Source organism: Leptidea sinapis, chromosome 29 (assembly GCF_905404315.1).
Source record: "Leptidea sinapis chromosome 29, ilLepSina1.1, whole genome shotgun sequence".
In the NCBI taxonomy this organism is placed as follows: Eukaryota; Metazoa; Arthropoda; class Insecta; order Lepidoptera; family Pieridae; genus Leptidea; species Leptidea sinapis.
The window spans coordinates 9,660,243-9,675,393 of record NC_066293.1 but is presented as its reverse complement, the minus strand read 5'-3'; the positions used below and the strand labels follow the sequence as shown (position 1 = coordinate 9,675,393).

The 15,151-nt window shown below is 36.0% G+C and overlaps 1 protein-coding gene across 1 annotated transcript in view; it reads left to right on the top strand.

Annotated features, from left to right (window-relative positions):
* LOC126973304 (AT-rich interactive domain-containing protein 5B-like) overlaps positions 1–15,151 on the top strand; it is a 74,112-nt gene that overhangs the window by 55,969 nt on the left and 2,992 nt on the right. Inside the window, exons 4-13 of the mRNA XM_050820509.1 lie at positions 3,344–3,548; positions 4,006–4,181; positions 5,286–5,468; positions 6,460–6,787; positions 6,969–7,092; positions 9,193–9,393; positions 11,903–12,051; positions 12,614–12,780; positions 13,794–13,872; positions 14,866–14,990. Of these exons, the coding sequence (XP_050676466.1) occupies positions 3,344–3,548; positions 4,006–4,181; positions 5,286–5,468; positions 6,460–6,787; positions 6,969–7,092; positions 9,193–9,393; positions 11,903–12,051; positions 12,614–12,780; positions 13,794–13,872; positions 14,866–14,990 (1,737 nt within the window). The remainder of the gene's footprint in view (positions 1–3,343; positions 3,549–4,005; positions 4,182–5,285; positions 5,469–6,459; positions 6,788–6,968; positions 7,093–9,192; positions 9,394–11,902; positions 12,052–12,613; positions 12,781–13,793; positions 13,873–14,865; positions 14,991–15,151) is intronic.

Genomic DNA, 15,151 nt, shown 5'->3' with positions numbered 1-15,151 from the left:
TGACGTGAGAGCCAATAGTTTCATTTCTTCCGCTTACGCGATTAAAATGATAAGACAACAAAAATAGACATGCCTCGTCTAGTTTACTTAGTTATATTTCATAGTATTATCTCTAAATAGCATAGTGTAGTATATATATATATATATATTAGGTAGTGCTGTCGATATTATTACGCTCTTTTTGCTGTATACGAGAACTATTACCAGTGGGAGGCTCCTTTGCACAGGAAGCCGGCTAGATTATGGGTACCACAACGGCGCCTTTTTCTGCCGTGAAGCAGTAATGTGTAAGCTCTCGTTTTTATACTTTTTAAGTATTTTTATAATTAATTTAATATCCCGACGTTTCGTCTCTGCAGATCAGAGTTTACAAGGGTACCTACTGAGCCCTATTTTGAATAATAAAATTACATTATTTAAATGCCAAAACTCTCACGCTTATTAATTAAAATGTACGTATCCCATCGGTTACATCACTTAATTTAGTAGTACTGCTAAATAAGTATATCTGTCTTGACTTAATTTGAGAGAAAGATTGATACAATGTGCAACCTAATTATTTTGGATTGGAAATTTTGTCAAGCGTGGTCATGTAGAAAAGCATCATTTATAATTTGATGATATTCTTCATAAAAGGCATAAAAGGCATTTATTTTCTCAAAATTGATTCCTTTAGAATTCTTTTTGATGTCATTTCTAATAACTACTAGATACTACTACCGCTTCGGAAACAAATGGCGCTCTGAGAGAGAAGAAGCGGCGCAAGAAACTCTTCCAGCTTATCGCTATAAAATAATCACAATCTAGTCCCAGGCTGTCCGATTATTTAGATATTCAGCAGTGGAGTAGGATTTACGGCAGAGCCATTTTTTTTTATAAAACATTTAAATTTATTTATAGATAATGCCTGAACAGTGCCTGGGACTTTATTATAGAAATGTTGCATCGAACGATGGCGTTAGATATATTTTGAACTATGCACGAATTCTGAAAAAGAATACGTAATGTGAGACGGGTGAAGGAAGGGTGAAAGCTAGCTTTCGTTTTCTGCAGTTCTTAGTATTTGTACAAGACCTTATATTATTACGTAGTATTACACTAGAGATGCAATATCTGATGGTATAAGTTAGAGGTTATATTTTCTGATAGAAAATGAACGGTCGTTGTCATCTTAAAAATAATACAAATTGAGTTTATTGTAATATGCCGCCTTTTATGAACAAAAAACAACTAAAAAAACCTTGATTTTGTTATACAAATCGTAGAGTTACATGACAAAAAGTCTTCTAATGGTGTACATTAGAAGATTTTTTACTAATTCCAACGATGAATTTAAGAAATTATATAGTAATGTCTCATATACTACATCATTTGTGAGATTTCATTTACGTAATCACATGTTTTTACTTAATACCAAATGCCACCAAGATAGGTCGAGCTGTTCTTGAATTATAAAAGGTCGTACAGGTATAAATGTAAGTCAGTGTATTGTAATTATTCAAAGCATTCTGCCAGTCTTTTTACTCGAGCGGATTGCGGGTGTCGTATTCGCGCGGGGCTTATAGCGTTCTACGTGTCACATATAATAATGCGTTTAGGAGGCTGTTAGGGCTGCCGTGGCGTTGTAGCGCTTCTGGAATGTTTGCTGAGGCATGTGTGGACGGTTTCCATGCCATAATGCGCAAAAAAGCGGTCTCTAGTTTTATAAATATATTTCACTAATAATACTAACGTAGTTCATAATCAATATTGTTACTAATACATTTACTAATATATATGGAGATGTCTCTGAATTAAATAAATAAATAAATAAAATTGTAAAACGAACAATTATCGTTTATAGAAATAGAATTTCGAGCCTACAAATTGAAACGATACATGTTGTTGTTGGTGTTAAATATATCGTGTAATTAAATTATATATTTAATATTCCGTCGGATGCGGCCCTGTGTTGACCCCCGCCCCCCCTATGATTGACTTCACAGAGCTGTATTCGGTGCTGGGCTTTGTGTTTTAATCCTTTTTCGTGATTGATATTTTGTGAACGGAGTAGTTAAATATTTTTATAATTTGTATACTCATTAGGACAACACATTAGTAAAGCTTAAACGTAAGCAGTAAAACGGAACTGTAAGCGTTTTTCTTTTAAGGGTGTCAACGGGACCGCTTTGTCAATATACCTTCGTCATCCTCATGACGCAACTCAGATAACGCGCGAGTTGATTGCAGAGATCAGGAATGCGATAGTGTTGTGACCTTATTATAATTGATGACCATATTCATGAGTGTGTCGATAAACTTAAACTATGCTTCGAGTTTATCATTTAATACTAGGTTAAAATTATGAAAAAAATAATTTTTTCATCATTATAACCTAATAATTGTGTGAAATGTCTAAAACATTTTCTGCCATTTCTCGTGATAGGCGATGAATACTACTCGTTTTTTTGAGAACGGATCGTGATGGATTGATCGCAGGTTTAGTATTAACGCGATAACACGGTAAGCGACGAATACGGCACATCACTATACTGTAGACGAGGCATGCGGACAGGGAGGGAGATGCTTTCGCTCTTTACTCCAGTCCCTGACTGCATTCAACTCGCGCGCTAACTGTAGATGTATCTCTTTAACCGAAACTAAATTTGCAGAGTGGATACTGTAAATATCTATTGTCGCTATAATTGTATGGAAAAGCGAGACAAATGAGCGTACTGATGAAAGATCACAGGAGTATACACTCTTGCAACACCACAGGAATCCCAGGAGCGTTGCCGACCTTTAACCACCAACAAAGAATCTCATTCCACAGCTTGGTTGTACGTGGAAAGTTCCTCGAAAACCGCACTGTAGAGGAACGCCGCACATCCTAGATATTGGGGATGATATCCTAATTTGTGGTGTATCTTGGAAGGTGGAATTCGGTAGCAGGTATCAGGTCAAACAGAATGCGGTAGAACACACAATGGAGCGACATCTTTACGCAACGCCTAGTGATTTAGTTCGTTCACAGAGGAATGGGTCCCCGACAATTCAAACAGCTCTGCTTTGCACGTGGTTGGATAGTTAGACCAGAGACTCTCGTGCAACCCGAAGAATCACGGATTCACGGTTTTTTTTTAAAGTAATTCTCGAGTTAGTGAACAACGTTAAACTTGGTATTGAAACCCCTTGATGTATGATCGAGAACTCTTCGCGAGGGATTTTTATTCTTAATGAGTCGGTGCCCTCTTGGGGTAATACCTCTTCCAGAATCGATGTTATATGCTGATGGAGTGGCAATCCAAGCTTTCGATATTTTAAATTCTCCTGAAAATACTAATTGAATTCCTTTTAATTCCAGGATGAAGTACTGGCCATCAACGATAAGGTGGTGTTGCGAGCTGAAGACCTTCTGTCCTGGGTGTGCACGGGGACTGGTTGGCGGTGGGGGCTCAAGGCAGTATGGAGGGGGGCATGTGCGCCCCCCTCGGAACCCTGCCATACCTCGCCGCTGCACCACACGAAGTTAGACTTCAGCGATGTCGATCGGGAGAAAGGAGCTATATGTAAGTAATTAATGGTATTACCGGTACTGGTACCGGTCGCTTAAACATATATAAGGAAGCGAAAAGAAGCGTATTCACCGTAAACGCTTTGGGACCTCTCTCCTTCCCTTTCCCTTAACACCTGATGAAAATTACGCTCTTTCTCTTCTTAATCTCAAAATAATCTTACGTTTAGGGCCCTATCCCTTAGAAGTCAGCTTCTTCTCTTTGGTCTATTCTTTTTCCGTGTCGATCCATCCTTACTGATGATCTACGGGAGTTTGACACTGTCATTGGTCGCATTTTCTTTCCAAATTTGTTCGTTTCTGCTTCTGCTATGGTAATTGTTAATTGATGACCATTGAGTGCCGTAACTTGGTCATATCAGCGACCGTCTTCGGGGACCTAACATTATTTGATTTTTTTACGGAATTAATGAAATTTTCACACAGTGTAAAGTTTAATTTTCCCATTCCAGCCATGGACGCGGAAGCCCCAGGGGTTGTGGTGTTTTCGTACCCCAGATACTGTCGGTACCGGGCGTTGGTTGCGCGTCTTGAAGGCATCCAGGCGGACTGGCTGAGAGACTCCCTGGTCGCCGCTCTGGGGGGATATGCAGCCCCCACTATGAATACCAGGATATTGTATTGTAAGGTATGACTATTTTAATTATTTTTACCTGATGCTAAAATATATTTGACATCAGTCAAAGATTTTAATAGAGAAATCAAGAGAGATGCTCAGGACTGATCGCGATGAAGATGGACTATGGATGCCCTCTGCCCCAGCTACAGATACATACAATGAATGAAAGATTTCAATATATATGATGTCATATAGAACAAGATCGCATTGCTCGATTCTGTTAAAGTAAATAAATATAAAAAAAAAACAAGTTAATAAAAAGTATTTTAGTTACTCGTGTTGACAGACAACTAAATGTTTGACTTCAACTGAGAGTTATTTGATGACAATTTTTAGAGTTTGCAGTGACGTAAAGTATTGCTGTGGCTGCGGTTCGATATATGAAATATTTTCTTTGTTTAAAAGGTGGCAAACGGGCAAGAGGCTTACGTGATGACTAGTTGTGAGTCAACCGCCCATGGACATCCGCCACAGCAGGGGCCAAGAGATGCGTTGCTGGCCTTTAAGTTGGGAGCATGCTCTTAGCAATATCAAAAACAAATAAAAAACCACCCATGGATATCCGAAACACTAGGGCTCAAATGATCCGGCATTTAAGTTGGGAGTATGCTTTTAACTTGGGGAAAATTACTGTACGAAAAATTTACCAATGACTTTCTTCAAGTTTCTATTTAATCAAAGCTAAAAGCAAAAACAGGGCGTGGCGTAGCTGCGAGCGATAAATATTTCACGTATCTACTTTTAGTCGAATAGACATAACATGATAGAGTAACGTGTCGGTATGATACATTTTCCGTGACAGCAACAGTGCAACTGTTTAATTTTAATGTCAAAGTGCACTAGTTGATCTTTTACATTTTTTTTATGGAATAGGAGGACAAACGAGCGTACGGGTTACCTGCTGTTAAGTGATCACCGCCGCCCCCAATCTCTTGCAACACCAGAGGAATCACAGGAGCGTTGCCGGCCTTTAAGGAAGGTGAAAAGGAAGTTTCGGAACACTCCCCGTGATAAATTCGGTAGAAGACACACAATGAAGCGACTTCTCTACGCAACGCCAAGTGATCCAGCCGTTCACAAAGCACTGAAAAAATAATAAACATTTGTTTCCAGGATACATTTGAATACCCGGAGCTAGAAGGGCACGAGTTTGTGTGTAACCACCTGGCGCCGAAGCTAAAGGGACGACCGCGCGGCCGTCGGAGGACGAGAGCGAGGTCACGTGACCGTGACGTGGATGCAGATCGTGACTCGCGCTCGAGTGACAGCGATGTCACGCTGCCACCCGAACCTAGGGTGAGTAGGCGAAGCCTAGTATTATTTTGCTTCTGACCGGACGAATCGGAGTATGGGCCTTTTTGTTTTTCAAATTTTATTTGTGTATTAATCCTAGAAGTGAGGGTTATCACTTTAAAACATAACATATTGTTTTAAGATATTGACATTTTTTTCATCAGCCGTAATAAATTTATTAACTCAGTGATCGAGGACAAGTTCCAAGCTGAGAACGATTCCCATTACACTGAACACTATACTCTACTTACAACACATAAAACTAGTACACACTACCCGCATATCTATTTAATAATTTTGTATCACAAGCACACATTATTCAGGACTTCTTCTTCATTTTTTATATAATTACCACTTATTTACCAGCGTTATTATTTCATTTTAATTTAACTTGCCAAACTGTGTTAAAGGCAATAGATGTTATATAATTAACGTTCGTTAAATGTTCTGTATAATATAATAAATAAAATAATGTTTTTTTTTATGAATTTGTTAATACCATAACATCAAGAATTATTTCGTAAAATCATTTGAAAATATTCTTTCAATTTGTTTTCTGAACGTCGGGGGACACATCAAAGGAAAAATTTATGTTTATATTTATTTTTTTTCGAGATTTTTCATATCTATTCACCTTTAAAACCTTCCCTGGACTTCCACAAATTATTCAAGACCAAAATAAGCCAAATCGGCCCAGGCGTTCTCGAATTTTAGCGAGACTAACGAACAGCAATTCATTTTTATATATTTATAGATAAGATGATTATATAAATGTATATGTAAGTATGTCGTTTCACTGTTTATTACGGGTCAGGGGAGTTTCCGCCCGATGACCTGTTCCTCCGCAGTGCGGTTTTTAATGAACTTTCGTTCGGGCACAACCAAACTATGGAATGAGCTTCCTTGTGCGGTGTTTCCAGGACGATACGACATGTGTACATTTCTCTGGCGTTGTAAGAGCTAACATCACTTTTGAATATCTTTTCTTTTATAGACGCCTAAGCGAATTACACTTCGGAATGGCAATCAGAAAAGCGACGAAGAAGACGCACAAAGGACAGAAGATGAAAGCGAAAGGAGGAAAGAAGAGAGCGTACGAGAAGAAACTAAAACTGAAGAGAGTGGACGCGAAGAGAGTCGCAAAGAGGAGAAGAAGAAAGAAGAGAGCGGAAATGAAGAGGTTAGAAAAGTAGAGAGCAGGAAACAAGAGAGCAGAAAGGAAGGGAACAGAAGAGAGATTAGTTCCGAAGATGAGGCTTTCCTGCAGAAGTTGAGGGAGTTTTATAATGAGGCTGATATGAAGATTTCACATACGAAAAATAGTAGGTTTTAATCATTTATTTCTTAATTACACATAAGTAATTTAAACTTCATTTTTATTTTATTTAAATCTTAGATCATTTATACGTCTAGATAAGAATATCAGAGAAAAAATATTAGTAATTAATAAAAACTAAAAATTGTCCTATGGAATCTGACAATTCATAAAATCGTATATTTCAGTTTCCCTTCGAGAGCTATACAACCGTGTGAAGCTATCTGGAGGATACGAGGCAACATGCCGGGCACGCCTATGGAAGTCCCTATACGGAGACAAAGCGTCCAGGGCTAACAGACTGTACGAACGGTAAGTTGGCTCTTATGCTAAAATAAGCTCTAAGACTATGTAATACAGTCGCCTATGGACTATGTAGTTGCTCTCAGACTATAATAAGCTGTTTGACTATGTTATGTAGTTGCTCTCAGACTATAATAAGCTCTTTGGCTATGTTATGTAGTTGCTCTCAGACTATAATAAGCTCTTTGGCTATGTTATGTAGTTGGTCCTGGACTATAGTAAGGTTTAAGACTTTAATAGAAAGAATAAATAAGATTTATGTAGCTGCTCTGAAACTACTAGTCTAAGGCTGAGATCTTTAAAGCGTACGTAGACTTTACTCAGACTTGCTCTGAAACTACTAGTCTAAGGCTGAGATCTGTAAAGCGTACTTATACTTTACTCAGACTTGCTCTGAAACTACTAGTCTAAGGTTGAGATCTGTAAAGCGTACTTAGACTTTACTCAGACTTGCTCTGAAACTACTAGTCTAAGGCTGAGATCTGTAAAGCGTACTTATACTTTACTCAGACTTGCTCTGAAACTACTAGTCTAAGGCTGAGATCTTTAAAGCGTACTTAGACTTTACTCAGACTTGCTCTGAAACTACTAGTCTAAGGCTGAGATCTGTAAAGCGTACTTAGACTTTACTCAGACTTGCTCTGAAACTACTAGTCTAAGGCTGAGATCTGTAAAGCATACTTAGACTTTACTCAGACTTGCTCTGAAACTACTAGTCTAAGGCTGAGATCTGTAAAGCGTACTTAGACTTTACTCAGACTTGCTCTGAAACTACTAGTCTAAGGCTGAGATCTGTAAAGCGTACTTAGACTTTACTCAGACTTGCTCTGAAACTACTAGTCTAAGGCTGAGATCTGTTAAGCGTACTTAGACTTTACTAAGACTTGCTCTGAAACTACTAGTCTAAGGCTGAGATCTGTAAAGCGTACTTAGACTTTACTCAGACTTTACTTACGTAAAACTTAGCTGAGTGTGATAAATCTTTTGCATTGGGCTGTCTTAGCTTCAGGTTAGCATAATTTTAGCTGTCAGATGACTATAAAAACAAAATCAAAGTTATTACTAGGCTTACACTCAACTTGCTGGATAAAATAAATTTCAAAATCCCGTATAGATATCCACGAAATCCGATTACTAACATATTTGTGGAACCAGTAAGTAGGACAAATGCCCTTAAACATTCTCCATTATCAAGGATGTGTTCTGAGTACAATCGATTTTCCGCGTGCATAAAAGATTTTGATATTTTTCATGATACAGTGACAAGTCTGAAAAAAAAAACTAACCGCACATTTCTGTTTGTAAATAATAATAATAATATGTTAGTTGATATTCATACAAACTATTTCTTCGTTATATTGTATCTATTATTGTTAGTAATTTGCTTAAAATCCTTGTTAAATTTGTAGGACGAACTGTATTTTATATTTAAATTAATGTGTTGCAATGAGAGTGGTGTATGCACCAGTAACTGGCATTCATACCAGATTATAAACCTATTAGACCATAATTATTTTTAATGTTTTGTATGTTATGCTGTTGGTGTGTCAATAAATAAATAACTAAAATAAATGAACTCAATTTTACATAAGTAAAGTCTGGGCAAAGTCTAAGTAAGCTTTATAGATGATATAATAATAATTATGATTTATTTCACTTAAAAACATAAGTTCACAGCAACTATAGTGACAGGACTCACCTTTAGGCAAATATTACCTGTACCATGTGGATATCACGGTCTTTGACTTTTGTCGAAAAGAAATTTTAACCAGTGGGAGGCTCCTCTGCACAGGAAGCCGGCTAGATTATGGGTACCACAACGGCACCTATTTTTGCCGTGAAGCAGTTAGGTGTAAACATTACTGTGTTTCGGTGCGAAGGGCGCCGTAGCTAGTGAAATTACTGGGCAAATGAGACTTAGCATCTTATGTGACAAGGTGACGAGCGCAATTGTAGTGCCGCTTAGAATGTTTGTGTTTTTAAGAATACTGAGCGGCACTGCAAATTAGGGCGTATCAATTACCAGAACGTCAAATTCGTCTCGTCCCTTACTATCAAGTTTTTTGGATTTTCTATGTTATCGATGTGACCAAACCACTTCGGTTCCAGATACTTACTGCCGTACGAAAACCACGAAAGGATCCAGCCGAAGAACGGCTTGGAGAAATCCGTGGTTCTGACACCTAGGGCGTCACCTAATTCGTCACCTAAACCAACTAGCGAAGAAAATGTGATACTAGACAACGAGACAGGGGAGCTAATAAAGGATGAAATTAATATAATTTCCAAACCAGCTGAGGAATTAAACAGGTATGGCACTTTTAGGTAGGGGAAAATTTATCGCGTCACCGACATGCTCATGTATGGCGCACACGCTAAATAAATAATTAAGAATATATATATAAAGAAAGATACAGACACTTTGGATGGGTAAATTCTCGTGAGTTCGCGTCATAGAAATGCTTATAGCAGTATATCTGTAACTATACAGCTGACGTTTTTGTGCTGTGTAGATATACATACTACATATAATAGATATATGTGAAATTGAATGGATTTCGTGAAAAGTTCAATGTGTATACAGGGTGTCCCAAAGTTTTGGGACATGAAGGGAAAGTACCTTAAATATCGAAGATAGGCTATTTTACTGAAAGAAGACTTTATGTTATTTTGAAAAGTTAGTAATTCTGCATTCAAAGATTTTCTTAAAATTACTCTACTGGGAATCAAACCGACTTAAATGTAAATTCAAATTCAAATATTTTTATTCAAAATAGGATTTATAATCACTTATTGAACGTCATTTACCACCCATTCAAAAGAGACTGCCTCAGACCTGAGAAGAATGGGCGCAAGAAACTCAGCGGGCTTTTTTTTTATATAAAATATGGATTACAATGTAATATCGTACAATAAACATTAATAATTAAAGAGCCTGAGGGTGTTCGCTTTAATCCCAGTCCGTGGTGTCATTAAGAAAATCGTTTATGATATAATAACCTTTCCCACACAAACGCTTTTTAACAATTCTTTTAAATTTCGTAACACATTTGTTTTGTACATTTTCTGGGCTCATATTGTAGAAGCATATACATCGCCCAACAAAAGACTTACTAACTCGACCCAACCGAGTAGTAGGCATAACAAGTTTATGTTTGTTCCTCGTGTTAACATTATGAATGTCACAGTTTCTAGAAAATTCCTCAATGTGCTTATGAACATACAAAACATTATCAAAAATGTATTGAGAAGCAACAGTCAAAATGTTTATTTCTTTAAATTTTTCTCTTAATGATTCTTTAGGACCTAGGTTATAAATCGCGCGAATAGCCCTCTTCTGCAGCACAAAGATAGTATTAATATCGGCCGCACTGCCCCATAACAATATACCATAGGACATAACACTATGAAAATAACTAAAGTATACTAATCTCGCCGTATCTATGTCAGTTAACCGTCTGATTTTCTTAACCGCATATGCTGCAGTACCAAGCCTATTCGCTAATCCTTCAAGTAATGCCAAGAAATATAGCAGATTCCACTGGTTTTACCACCTCTCCATTTAATAAAATATTCGCATCTACATTTTTGACATCCATAAAAAAAACATCCCTACTCTTATGATGCCAATCGAAAGAATGGCCAAAAACTAATAACTCTTCTTAAGTAACATAGTATTTTAAAAGAAAGAAGTCAATTAAGTGGGTATTTTTTTGTAAATTAATTAATTAAATGCTCCAAATGTGATCCCTCTTGTCTTACTCAAATCGCCAATCTTTTAATGAGTCCGCTGCCTGTTGATTTTCTTATCATTTTATGGTGAATACTCGATATGATATGGTACAATTCTGTTTTTACTCGCCCACGTTCTCGTATCGTTTTTTGTATAGCATATCTTTCACGTAACCTCAAAATAAGAAATCTAATGGTGTAAGGTCCGGGAATCTGGCCGGCCATCTAATCGGTCCATTCGTACCAACCCAAGTAGGAAAACATTCATTTTACGTTGTTCCTTTCTTTTAAAATACTATGTTACTTAAGAAGAGTTATTAGTTTTTGGCCATTCTTTCGATTGGCCTTATAAAAGTAGGGGTGTTTTTTTCTTACATTTCAGTCGGTTCGATTCCCAGACGAGGCAAGTAATTTTTAGAAAATCTTTGAATGCAGAAGTACTAACTTTTAAAAATAACATAAAGTCTTCTTTCAGTAAAATAGCCTATCATCGATATTTAAAGTACTTTCCCTTCATGTCCTATAACTTTAGGACAGCCTGTATACTGTGCATTGTTGAAATAGTGTTTTTAATTGAAGTAAATGATTTAATTGTTTTAAAATGAAATTCCAAATTTTAATACTAAAAGTTCAGGCGCTATAGTATGAAATTAAAATTACTATTTTATTTCTGTATTGTGCTAATTGTGTTAAGGGTCATATGTAATGAAATGTCATTTAATGAATTATTTCTATTGCGAATATAATATAGGTTTTCTTATTCAAAAAAATATAGGTCCCGGACAAGTAATCACCAACATATATCCTAACATAACATATACTAAAACTTTCTCCGGAACAAGCTGCATCTTATGCTATAAGTAATATTCTGATCGGTTTAGTAGTTTTCGCAGTGTAACCGAAGGAAAACAACGGCCCTTCATTTATTAGTATAGATTCGTCATTCTTACTTTCAGAATTCCTTTCTCAATCCTTGTCTTAAATTATCTTTATCAAAACAATTTACCATAAGCTATCCGATAAACTAATTCCAAATGTATAATCCAGAAAAATCCAGTTATCAAATATGTATATTATATTTCAAAAGGGAATTCTTGGAGTCACTCCCGAAGGAAGAGAAAGTAAAGATAACCGTGAAGCCGGTCGAGATGCTGATAGAAGAAACTGCTAAACCAAAAGAGATGGAATTCAAGAACGATATGTGCTTGAACGATCTGCCGCAGAAGTTGCAATTAGGTAAGTCACTAATAGCTGATTGGATAATACTTGATGACAATATATGAAATTGCTTAGTATATAATTAATAATTTAATAATTTTCATTGATTAATTTAATTTGGCCGAAACACCTACCAGGGTTTCAAAGTCAAAGTCAAATAAACTTGATTCAATTAGGCTTATGTGTCTTGCAAATATGTCACACTGATAAAAGTCACATAATCAAGGCTTGCGCTTAACAACAGCGGCGTCCCCCGTACCATAAATTTCAGTGCTCAAGTTGATAGTAAAAGATGTGATTAATGTTGCGATAACTCAGCGACAATCGCTATTCTGAAACTTTTCATAATATTAATCAAATCATATCAAAATCACTTTATTCATGTAGGTTCCGAAAATGACACTTATGAAAGTTAAAAAAATATTTTTCTTAATGAATTTGCCGCCACTTCGTAAAGGGTTGAGCTACTGAGAAGAAGTGGCAAGAAACTCATTGCTACTATTTTAAATCAACTGTAACTGCAATGCAACAAAAATACTCTTCTTGGCGAAGACTACTTGACTTAGAACGTATCCTTCAGGTAATGCAGACACGACAATCCTAAAGGAGTTGTCGGATGCTCAAAGCTCAGGAGCGGCGGGGATTACTTTCGCAGCGGCGGGGGCCACCAATGCGCTCTCGTGTCTGTCAACACTGGGTGACAAGTACGCAGTCAACGGCCATTCCCACGTCAACCCTACTGAACAGGTATTATTACCATTACCATTAATATGCTTATGAAAACTATTTAGATAAAAACCCAGTTTGAATTTCGTATTATACGCGAGAGTTCTGTCTGTTAGTGCAACTATTTACCTTGTGAGTAAGTGATAAAGGTGTAGCAAAGTACTTGGGGGCGCTATTGCCTCTCTTTCTGTGCCTCTACTGATGACAATAGGGTTGTTTTCTTTACCTACCTATACTAAGATGTTATAAAAATAGCTAACTTTTATCTATAGCAATTGAAATTGAAAAAATAATATTAAATCAATTATTAAACCATTTCTCTAGCAATAACATTTTACATTCTAAACAATTTGGTTTAACGAATGGTCGTTCAACATCTGATGCCTGTATGGCGTTGATTCGACACATATTTAATGCTTAGAAGAAATCAGATAACGCTGTCGGAATATTCTGTGATCTTTCGAAAGCATTTGATTTCGTAGACCATTGTACTCATATCCGTAAACTCACTTACTATGATAAGCAGAATAACCAAATCACTTGATCTTATTACTTCATACTAAAATCTAATACAACCCAGAGAGTGGTAATTAATAATGAACATTTACCAGGAGCTGTAATGCGGTGTGCCTCAGGGTTCAATCCTAGAACCTTTCTTATCCCTTGTCTACATTAATGATTTGTAGCCTCGAAAGAATGTGGGATTATTCTTTTCGCAGAATTTGGACACTTCATTAGTGTATAATATTGATTGACATTCACATATGTCATATGGCTATGGAGGAAAACAGATGATATCGAAACAATATTTGTTTTGCAAAAAAGGGTGATTAGGATCATCTATAATCTGAATTCTAGAGAATCCCTCAGAAACTTTTAAACACGTAGGTATTCTTACAATAGCATCCCAATTCTTTTATTTATTTATTTATTTATTATATATGTATAGTTTATAATAAAAGGAATGAATGCATTCAAAATAAATATTATATAAATTATAATTAACAGTTTATATTATATTATTATATTCACAGAAGGCTCGGCCGGTAGGAAGGAGTTCCCTGCGCGCTGTTCGAGTGAAGCCAACACGGCCACAACAAAAAACGCATACCTGTTAGTATTAATTTATTTATTTAACACCAAGAACACATACAATAACAATCGCATAATAATATTATTACAATAAATTTAAAATTATTGGAATATTATACAAATTGAAATAAACATAAATGAATAAGAAATTAATAATATTGTATAATAATTTAAACATGCATCATTTTCCAATTATATAAAACAGACTTAAACTTAGCAATATTTATTAATTATTATTTGAATAAAAAAAATTACTTTTTGAGTTTAAATTAAATTTTTAATTTATTATTACTTCAATTACTGGTAATATTATTATCATAAACAAAAAATGTCTCATACTGACTAAATCTTACTACTGAACAGCTGAATTTCTAAGCGATCGGACAGCCTGGGACCAGATTATTGTTTAGCAATATTTTCAACAAAATACAACATTGAATAAATTATATTTAAAAAAGAGCGCTAATATAGAATATAGGAGAATTTTTGCGTCGTTTCTTCTCTTTTAGCGCGCCATTTGTCTCCGAAGCGGTTCCTCAATAATTATTCGTAATAAAATCAATTTTGAAAAAATAATGAAAATTTATTTAATTAGGCATTATTTTGCGGAAATCCATGATTATCCAATAGTTTTGAGTTATCTTGACTGTAAATTTCACTAATATCTGCTAGCAATTCGACACGTGTTTCGCCTCGCCTCTATCCTCGGAGATCTTGAATGAACCAAAAAATAAAGAGACCTGTTGTGAGAGTGTTCTGTTAAAACTTTGTTACGTATCTCTTCCGAGGGTAATACGTCACAAAAACCGACCAATCACAGCGACGAGGGTTTATACCCATACCCATAAAGTGCGATTTCATTGGCGAGTCATCGTTTTTATAGTAAAAATTCATTGCGTACTATTATGATAGAGTAATTGATATAAAACTTAAAATTACAATCTGGTACTTTGCTTCAGTGGTTCTGCTTTGTCAAAGGAGTTGATGATATAATTAATGTTGTATTACTTGCAGCACCAACATCGATGATACGAACGGACTCTACGTCTAGTTCACCACAACCGGCAACGCCCATCACTAACTTCGGCATTCATCACCCGAAACCACCGAACACACAAAGCGATGATGAGATTGTAGAGGTTAGTAATCATGAAGATCTACTTACCCCAATAAAATAACGCTTTTGTCGCAAAATATTTTTTAAGTTATTTCAAATTATTTTTATCCCTTAGATAACACCTTAATAGATTATTTAGCTTTTCGCCCACAAAACCACCGTATAGGCAAAATCTCAAGTTGT